The sequence below is a fragment of the Coffea arabica genome, chromosome 9e (genome assembly GCF_036785885.1).
Source record: "Coffea arabica cultivar ET-39 chromosome 9e, Coffea Arabica ET-39 HiFi, whole genome shotgun sequence".
Taxonomy (NCBI): domain Eukaryota; kingdom Viridiplantae; phylum Streptophyta; class Magnoliopsida; order Gentianales; family Rubiaceae; genus Coffea; species Coffea arabica.
Genome location: NC_092327.1, coordinates 35,149,727 through 35,160,311, shown reverse-complemented (window position 1 = coordinate 35,160,311; position 10,585 = coordinate 35,149,727). Strand labels below are relative to the sequence as shown.

Sequence of the window (10,585 nt, the reverse complement as noted above, 5' to 3'; positions counted from 1 at the left end):
ATTGACTTGAAGACATATCTCTTATATTGCAATTTTGAATTCTAGATTTACAATTATGTTGATTATTTTGTAAAAATTATTTCCAATTTTATATTGTCTTCTTAAATTTCATTTGATGCTGGTTGTTTACTATATATCTATATTGCAAATTTAGATTTAATGTTTGAATCCTATATATGAACATATTGTTTGCTGGTTAGGACAAGCGATATTAAGAAAGGAAAAGTTATGTGTACTAGATCAACTATTATACACTTCCACATTACTGCCCTACCTTCATAAATAGCTATCATTATGAATTGTCTTTACTAAAAAAATGTGAAATAAAAAGGAATATTAGTTTATTGTAAGAGTAATTTCTATTGGATTGGTTTATTTTAGCAAGAGGTATACTATGACACTATTATTTGCAACAAATATTTATTTAAACATATTACTAATTAAGTTACTAGTGACGATTTCTACGTAAACTTAAGATTTCTAGTTATTGGTGTATTATGTTATCTACACCTTTCAAATGTATTATTTCCATTATCTAATTCATGCTAAATCATCCATTGCTTTATGCATTAATATGTAGAGGAAATGTAGGATATTTTTCTAATTTACTGGTAAAATGAGGATACATAAAGAAGATAGCAACTACTTTTACACCACTTTCCTACAATTTTCCTATTGACAAAAAATTACCAAATATTATTACATAATGTCTTTTTAATCCATGCCTAAACACGCTTAACATATTATTATACGGTTGTGTATGTAAAATAACATCCAACAAGCTTTAGAAAACTTAATTGGACATCTTAAAATATTTAGTCGGGGCTCATATATTTTGTAGATCAATCTTTTATATATTGTCAGTATATACACTAGTGGACCCAAATGCATGTTATATATGTAAAATTTGAATTTCAGATTAAAACTCAAATTATGATCTAGACATGATTGTATATACATTGACCGTATATAAAAAATTAATCAACATTTTATGATAATTTTTTAATTTAAAGAAATGAAAGGCCTAAGAAAAATGATGGATGAGATTGTATGTAAAAATGGGACAGCGGGCAGGAACGGTGCAACCGTTCTTGGCGGTTTTGGTCATTTTACACAACGCGTAATTTTGGTTGCACACGACTTAACTTTGTTTGCACAACGTGTAATTTTAGTACAAAAATTTGCGAACCCCACACACATTGTGAGAATCGATGTACAACTTGTGATCTGGACCGCACATTTTTTTTGACCAAAATCTGGCCGTTGATTGTTCAGTTCAGGAGCGGTCATTCTGATGACCGTCCCTGCCCTTGTCCGTAAAAATGTGACATGTAGCTCTAATAAGGGAAAGCTGTCATTGGATTATGGATAATATGGAAAAAAGATGAAATAAAGAGATAACTTAACCAATATCAGAATAATAAAGTAATAAAAAATTAAAGACCCTTTTAATACATACATGTAGTGAAAACAAAAAAGGTTAAAAGAATCAAAATAAGGAAATAGTGAAAATGAAATATAATGAATTTATACATTTAAGAGTGTTATAAACTGTCACCTATTTTTGCATTTATCAATTCTGTATCATTAACGGATACAATATTGAGTAAATTACAAATAACATCTTACAATCTCTTCAATTAGAGTCAGATAAATAAATCTCTTCCAATGAGATGGACAGTCACGCGCTCGATGAAGATTTTCATTAGGTGTTAATCATTTAACTCCAAAAAAATAAAAATGTATTCTGATTTTTTTGGTTTCGTAACGTTCAATTACATTTGTCAGATATCTTTTTTAAATTTCTTTTTTTGTTTATAATTTTAATGCTCTATTACCTATTACTATAAAAGAAACACCCCCGTATTTAATTAACCGCCATAACAAAAAGAGGACGAGAAGAATAGAAAACTGAGGGCCTGTTTGGAAGCTTGGTTTTTTACCAAGTTTGTATAAAACTAGTTTTTTAACAACTTTTGCTACAGGAACCCCAAAAAACTTATCAAAGTTTTTAATCTACACACTTAAAATATCCAAAACACAAAAAAAAAAAAATTCCCTTCCCCTTTTCTTCTTCTTCCTCCCTCACTACCACCTCCATTGCCGGCTCCGTCACCAATTTCCGGTGCTGGTGCCGGTCTTTTTTTTTTCCCCATTTTTTTCCCTCTCCCCCTCTTCCTCCCCTGCCATCATCCTCCCTTGTCTTTTTTTTTTTTCCTCTCTTACGTCTGGCGCAGAGGGGGGTGGCACAGAGAGGGGCGGCCAAGGGGGCAGGGGCGGCCAGGGGGACAGAGGGGGAAGGGGGAAGGGGCAGAGGGGGGCTGCCGGCGGGGGAGAGAGGGAAGGCGGGGGGAGGGGGAAGGGGCAGAGGGGGGCTGCCGGGGGGGAAGATGGGGGAGAGAGAGGCGGCGGGGGGAGGGGGAAGGGGGCAGGGAGGGGGACGGCGGGGGAGAGAGGGAAGGCGGGGGGAGGGGCAGAGGGGGGCTGCGGGGGGGAAGGCGGGGGAGAGAGAGGCTGCGGGGGGAGGGGGAATGCGGGGGAGAAAGGGAAGGCGGGGGGAGGGGGAAGGGGCTGCGGGGGGCTGCGGGGGGGGAAGATGGGGGAGAGAGAGGCGGCGGGGGGAGGGGGAAGGCGGCAGGGAGGGGGACGGCAGGGGAGAGAGGGAAGGCGGGGGGAGGGGCAGAGGGGGGCTGCGGGGGGGAAGGCGGGGGAGAGAGAGGCTGCGGGGGGAGGGGGACGGCGGGGGAGAGAGGGAAGGCGGGGGGAGGGGGAAGGGGCAGAGGGGGACGGCGGGAGGTGGAGTTGCAGCTGGGGGTGGTGGAGGTAACGGGGAAGAAGAAGAAGAAGAAGAAGAAAAAGAGAAGAAAGAAAAGAAAAAGGAAAGAAAGAAAAAGAAAAAGAAAAAGAAAAAGAAAGGGAAAGAAAAAAAAAAGGAAAAAAAAAAAGAAAAAAAAAAGTTTTTCACCTTACAAAAACTTTTACAAAATTTTTCACCTAACAAAAACTTCTACAAAATTTTTTCAAAAACTTCTACAGTGCACTACAGTAAAGTTTTAGACAAACTCCCAAAAAACTCAGGTTCCAAACAGCCCCTTGAGATATAACGCTCCTCTTCCTGTACTATTCAATCCATCCATTCTCTATATAATAGTAAGGGTGCTGCAAATTTAATGGGACCCCCTTCTGCGACGTGGCATGGAACAATTGGACATTCGCAATAAAATGCGACAGCCCAGTGACAACGTCAAAAATGCCCAAAACCTTCCAGGGTTTTCCATTCCACCAGCGCGATTCAAATTACTCATAAACACTTGTCTCGCCCAAATCGTAAAAAAGCAGTAGAGCCCTCCAAAAACTTCCCTCATTCTCACACAGCAAATCCTCTCTATTTCTCTGTCGATTGAATCAGAAAAATGCACGCCCCAGTTTTAGTCCTCAGTAAGCAATTTTACTTCATTTTTAGTTTTTAATTCCTTATTTTGCAGCCTTATGAGTTCTTCTTTTTCTGTTTTAGCCCCCTAGATTTTACGATTTATGAGTAACAAGTTTTGATCTTTGGTAGCATACGATGTTGAGGTGAAGTCGGTTTGAGTTGAAGGGTGAAGAAATGCATTTGCATACTTAGTTTTGTTTATTTATTTATTTTCCTGAAATTTTAGATGTGATGAAATAATGTGGCTGTGCCCTAGAGGTTGAGGGAATGGTTCTGCAATTGTTCAGTGTTTTTTGCGTAGTACATTGACTTTGATAGATTGTACTTTTCACTAGCTTGATTGGAGCTGTGCGGCGTAGTTTGGAGGATGGTTGTATTTGTTGATTTTTGGGTTGGGTAATCTTTTTAAATTATTTATTTTTTTGTTTTCAATCTTGGTTCTTAATAAATTGTTTGCTTGTGATTGAGCAGAGGATACTTTGAAACGAGAGTCCGGAAATAAGGTGCACTATGCTAACATCCAAGCATCCAAGGTATGAAGTGATTGCATTTGGATTTTTTTTTAGACAGACAAATAATTCTTTATTATTTTTTGTGAAAGGAATTTGTTTTAGTAGAGTCATACATTGATTGGCGTTGATTGAAATAGTTGTTGCCTTTATTATTTGAATGCCTTTGTATAGGTGGTGAGGTAACTAAATTTGTTGGGGGAACTGAAAAGAAACCTTGTTGATATTAAGAGTCAATTGAAAACTTAGATTTGGTCAGCATAGTGGCATGAAGAAGAGATTTTTTGGATTATGGTGAGTTGGTGAATTTGGATGTTGTTTGGAATGGGTATTTGAAAATGTTATTTGTGTTTACTCTGCTTTTGTCATTCGGAGTTTTGAAAGTTAAGGTGGTTAGACACAGCCCTGAATGTGGTTGACTAAGGCTGTGTTTGGATATTTTTGGCAGTGATGATTTGAGGTCTTAAAGATATACTATTGAAATATCAAAAAGATTTGAAAAAACTATTCACTTGTAGTTGTATGTTCACTGGATGTCATAGTTATGGTATGGAACTTTTTCTGTTGGTTGACATGTAAGTAGTTTGACATACAGTTAAGCTATTGGTCCCATTCAACCATTTCTACATTTCTTTCTGTGGATACAAAATTCTATGTACTGAAGGTTGGCATACTTGTCTTAATTGCATTGTTCATCTATACTCCCAGGCTGTTGCAGACATTATTCGCACCACTTTGGGTCCTCGATCTATGTTGAAGATGCTTCTGGACGCAGCTGGAGGTAATAGTTCTGCTTGTGCATTATTAACAGCTAATTGATATATGTGAAAACATTTGCCTTTTCATCTTTGACATCATTTCTGCCACTCAAATCTCTAGATTTGAGGGTGGGATGGAGAGATAATTTTTATTTGTAGATATTGATTGGGGTCATCCTCTAATAAGTCACACATTAACCTGACTGCCTTTCTTTGTCTCAATCTAGAGAAATTTTATACCTTCCCTTTCTTTTTTAATGGGCACATGGGTGGGAAGCAATCTGAAAATATGCATTTGTAATGAAATGAGAGATTTTTTCTCCTCTCATCTTTTGAGTGGAATGCAGGACTTTTTCACACTTTTGCATTCTAAGTTTTCCCATTTTAACTCTCTCAAACACTCTTTGACCATCTGTGTTTGGTGAGATCCTTGTTTACTTTTTTTTTTAATGGATTCATACAGGTATTGTAGTGACCAATGATGGAAATGCTATTCTTCGTGAGTTAGATCTTGCACACCCAGCTGCAAAGGTACATAAACTCTCTCCGTTTTTGCCTGTGATTGTGGTTCTTGTGGTGATTAGGTATCTTTTTGTAATTTTGTTATTTGTTGGGGTGCTGCAGTCCATGATTGAACTAAGTCGCACTCAAGATGAGGAGGTTGGAGATGGAACTACGTCTGTTATTGTACTTGGTAAGTTTTTTATCTTATTTATGGTCCTATTTAGAGCTTCTTAAATGCAAGAGGAGTTTCTAAAAAAAAAATTAGGAGGATTTGTATTCTTTTTTCCCTGTCTCTTTGCTATATGGTGGCTTCTTTTGCCCAAGTTGTGCTATTGGTTGCTAATAAGCAATTAGTAATTGCTAAGGCGTCCTATGTTCTGCATTTGGACAATTTGAGTAGATTTTGTAGTAGAAACAAGGTTTAACTAGTTTTGCTTGATATCGGGTGCAATCTTTTTTCTCTATCACCTTATGTGTGTATGACTGATATCTTACGTGATGGTGTTATTCTATCTTATTTATATTGCTAGAACTTGTCAGGAAGGCAACTTGTATGGTTTAGTTAATATGTTAGATGACTTGACTAATTCCTCTTATTTACCATCTTGAAAACTTTTTTAAGCTGGTGAGATGCTTCATGTTGCTGAAGCCTTCATTGACAACAACTATCATCCAACAGTAATTTGCCGAGGTAGCATTTTTTTACATTTTGTGCTTGTCATTTCATTATTGGGACAAAAACTCTCTGTTTCTGATGAATGCTTGGTACTTGTTATTGTAGCTTACAACAAAGCTCTAGAAGATGCCATAGCCGTGCTGGAAAAGATAGCTATGACTGTTGACGTTAAGGATCGTAAGTTCCTTTTTCACTTTCTTCAGAAGTATCCAAAAATTTTATAGCAGTTTACTTTTTCACTTTTAGGCAGTATAGTTTGCAGTGTGATGATGGTCATTTAGCCTTGTAGTCTTACATGGCTAGTTGCCTTATAAAAATGGTGCTTGCTGATATTCTATTCATTTAGCATGTTAGTCTCTGAACCATAGTGTGGATACTAATATTTTTCATCTGGCTGTTTTGTTAATTATGTTTCGCTGATAGACCAGTTAGCATATGTTGTGCATGGTAGTGTTTTTCCTAGACCTTGCCTCCTGTTTTCTCCTTATTTTGTTGAATGAATATTGTTGTTGTTCCATCTCTTCTCCCTCTGTTGTTGTTGGTTTATTTATTTTTAAAATTCCCTCCTATCCCTGGTACACGTGGGAAATAACAAATGTTAGATTAATTTTGTACTTGAAGATAGAAAAAATGCTTGAAAATGTGCCTTTTGAAATTGGTTTTAATTTTCTTCCCCTTCGCATGTATTAACTGTTCAGAATTTTTTTTGGCTTCTCACAAATAAATACATTGTATTGTTTTGGCAGGTGCAACAATGTTAGGCCTTGTAAAGAGCTGTATTGGCACAAAATTTACTAGTCAATTTGGGAATCTTATTGCGGTAAGCAACATATATCCTGCTCTCTGTCTGTCTGTCTCTCTCTCTAATTGTTTCTTAAATTGGGAATGGTGAAATTTATCCTTTGAATGACAAATTTTACATTTTCTTACTGATAAGTTTGTATTTGTAAATGTTTGTTTTATGATTACTAGCAGTTATTTCTGTACTTAAGTAACACCTGTCTTCAGAAAAATGAATCTCCTTCTATGGAACGGGTTTTACTCCCTGTAGCATGATAATCCTATCAAGTTTAGCCTTTTAATTGATTCCTCATGTAACTGATTGTGCTTCTTTACCTCCTATGTTTTAATATCGGGTAAAACTGGGATACTCTTTACCTCCAATCAGCTGCTAAGACCTTATCCTTGGACTGTCATAACTTATTTGACCATGCTTTTGAAGAAGTATATTTTTTGTGCATAATATAACTGTTAATATCTTTTCTTAAATTGGAATTCCTGAAGGCTCAATGTTGATTAATCAATTTTCTGAATGACTGTTAGACTTCTGTATAAGTTTTTATTGCCATGCATTGAATATTTATCTTGGAATCATTTGATATCTCTGATTGTCTTCTAGGATTTAGCAATTGATGCTACAACAACCGTGGGAGTGGAAGTTGGACAAGGCATCCGTGAAGTGGATATTAAGAAATATGTCAAGGTTGAGAAGGTTCCGGGTGGGCAACTGGAAGATTCACAGGTCCTTAAGGGAGTTATGTTTAACAAGGATGTGGTTGCCCCTGGCAAAATGAGAAGAAAGATTGTAAATCCTCGTATCATCCTTCTAGATTGTCCCCTGGAGTACAAGAAAGGCGAGAATCAAACAAATGCAGAATTAATGAGGGAAGAAGATTGGAGCGTGTTATTAAAAATGGAAGAGGAGTACATTGAGAACCTTTGCATGCAGATACTGAAGTTTAAGCCTGATTTAGTGATAACAGAAAAGGGGTTGAGTGATCTAGCATGCCATTATCTGAGCAAGGCTGGCGTTTCTGCAATCAGGAGGTTGAGAAAGACGGACAATAACAGGATTGCCAAGGCATGTGGGGCAGTTATTGTGAACCGACCTGATGAGTTACAGGAATTTGATGTTGGGACTGGAGCTGGGCTATTTGAGGTGAGGAAAATTGGGGATGAGTTCTTTGCATTCATTGTTGATTGCAAGGATCCAAAAGCATGTACTGTTCTTTTAAGGGGTGCCAGCAAAGACCTATTGAATGAAGTAGAAAGAAATTTACAGGTTGGTTTACATTGATTTAGTTATTGTATAACGGCTATGGAACAATGTTTTTGACTCTATTTAAATTGTCCTACAGGATGCGATGTCCGTTGCAAGAAACATTGTCAAGAATCCAAAACTTGTTCCTGGTGGTGGTGCAACTGAGTTGACTGTATCAGCGATTTTAAAGCAGAAGAGCTCATCTGTTGAAGGCATTGAAAAGGTGGATTGCTCTTCTTTATGCATTCCTATTATTTTGTGGAGCTAGTATTTTTCTCAGATTCAACTGCTAATTTCAGGAATCAGTTTATTCCACTGAGAATTGTTTTAATATTTCAATTCTATTTCAATTCTGTCTTGTGCTGCAGTGGCCTTATGAAGCTGCTGCAATTGCCTTTGAGGCAATACCACGAACTTTGGCTCAGAATTGTGGTGTCAATGTTATTCGAACAATGACTTCCTTGCGTGGGACGGTAAGAGCATCACGTCTGAAATTATTTTCTAGAATGATGTTTGCGTCTTTATTTCCTTGTAGTCATTATGTATTGGACTTTGATATCGGTTATATGTTATTGTAGCATGCAAATGGTGAAAATGCTTGGGTTGGCATAGATGGTAATACTGGTGCAATTGCTGATATGAAGGAGAGGAAGGTATGATCTTCTTCCCCTTACATCTGGATTAAGTCTTATCTTCTAACGTAACTAGAAATAATTTATCCAAAATCTAGTTTTGTTTCAGTGACTATTTACTTCTTCTTAGGACTAGCTATGGTACTCTAACTACATAAATTTCCTGATCTTTTATTAAGTTTAGTTTTCAGTTTTGCAAATTTGAGCTTCTTAAAAGTCAGGTATTATGGTCTGAGGATCACATGAGCAGCTTACTTCTTTTAAAATTTCAGATATGGGATTCCTACACTGTGAAGGTGCAAGCATTTAAAACAGCCATCGAAGCTGCCTGCATGCTTCTAAGAATTGACGACATTGTAAGTGGAATAAAAAAGAAGCAGGCACCTGGAGCGGGGGCTTCATCAAAGCCCAAAGTTGAAGAAGAAGGTGAAGCAGAGAATGAAGCACTAATTCCTGAATGAGAAACGGCAAAAACTTTCAGCACTTAAGCACCATCTTTGATGAGTCTATCTTACAGTTTGGAGTTGTTTTTGGTTTGTATGCTGTAAAAAGAGTTTAACTGAGCTGATTTTTTAGTCTAATTATTCGAACTAAACTTTCTCTGCTGCTTTGGCCGCATGTAGTATCATGGTCAAGTGCAAGCTAGTATCCAGTGATCTTTCCCCTTGATAGCTCGATGAACTTTGAGCATTTTTGAGCAATTTAGTATACTTCTCTCAAGTCTTGCAAATGACAGTTTGCGATCGTGTAGTACAAGCTTTTGTTTCTTTGTATCTCAGTAAGAATTGATTTCTTCCCTTTTCCTGCTGCCTCATTTCTGATAGTTCCTACTGCCTAGCAAATCTAGATGGCTGAGCTTATACTATTTCAGGGTGGTTGACACCAGGTGCTGGTAGGGATTGAATATTAGGCATGGAATCTTTCAGAGAGTTTTATTTTGTACATAGAATGTAGCCAGTTTCCTTGACTAGTATCATCAGAATTGAAGCCAGTTTCCTTAACCACTTAGCGTCATATCAAAATTTTGAAGAAACTTGTGCAACTTTTGAAATAAATTGTTAGAAAAATTCAAAATGAAATTTAGGTACCGGTTCGTATTTTCGGATTCGTAGGATTGAATAACTGTCTTTTGAGGTATTGGTAAACTAGAAGAAAAAGATTCACGGTGTAAAGCCGTTAACGGCTTTTGCGGTTGCAGTAGCTTATTAAAAGATATTTTACCTAGTAGACCTTCTAATAAAATCACTTATTAAGTGTTTAAATACTTTTAAATATATTATTTGGATACATAGTCCAGAAAGTATTTATTGCATTGGATAATGTGTAATTTTAAATTTCTTTAAATGTATTTCTCTTTATTTAGTTCATAATATAGGGCAAAATGATTAAATTTAATATTTTATTTTTAAAAATACAAAAACAATTATAAAAATATCAAATTTTAGTTTTTTGCTGAAAGTGTTTTTAACACCAAAAGCTTATAAGGTGATGTTCACTAAACATCTCAGAAGTGCTTTTAGTACTTAAAAGTGCTTTTTTATCAAAAGCACTGCAAACTCCAATCGGGACTTAATACTGTTAAGTAACAAAATTACACACACAAACGAAAACTTATTTGAAGATTTTGCAATTTCTCTTACATTAACAGTTTTGTTGTTTAAAAGTAAGGAGGCCCTATAATAATACATAATGTCTTACTTTCAAACAATGAAGACCTTTAAAGAAGACTTGCTTTTATTTTTTGTTACTAGGGGAGGAGTGCCCGCGCATTGCGCGGGTGTTCGGTGCTTGTGGTTGAAGAAGGTTTTTTGGTTGGACAAATAATAATACATTGCGAGAATAATACGTTGCGATAAATAATTAGAAACATGTATGATTATAAGACAAACAACATAAGAGTCTTCCAATATTAAAATCAGGAAGTTCTCGAACACAAATGATTAGATGCAGCAAGTTCCCAAAGGTGTACGGACAAATAATTATGAAATTGTTTCATATAAAAACTACGGATAGATAGCAGAGTATGTTAAAT

General features: G+C 36.6%; 1 protein-coding gene across 1 annotated transcript; it reads left to right on the top strand.

Annotated features, from left to right (window-relative positions):
* The first annotated feature begins 3,275 nt into the window (after positions 1 to 3,275).
* On the top strand, positions 3,276 to 9,351 carry LOC113710322 (T-complex protein 1 subunit gamma-like). Its single transcript, XM_027233265.2, has 13 exons — positions 3,276 to 3,438; positions 3,905 to 3,966; positions 4,651 to 4,723; positions 5,164 to 5,231; positions 5,325 to 5,394; positions 5,827 to 5,895; positions 5,986 to 6,057; positions 6,627 to 6,700; positions 7,280 to 7,942; positions 8,019 to 8,144; positions 8,290 to 8,394; positions 8,500 to 8,574; positions 8,826 to 9,351. The coding sequence occupies exons 1-13, from the start codon at positions 3,414 to 3,416 to the stop codon at positions 9,012 to 9,014; spliced, it is 1,671 nt and encodes a 556-aa protein (XP_027089066.1). The 5' UTR covers positions 3,276 to 3,413; the 3' UTR covers positions 9,015 to 9,351.
* The last annotated feature ends 1,234 nt before the right edge of the window (positions 9,352 to 10,585 follow it).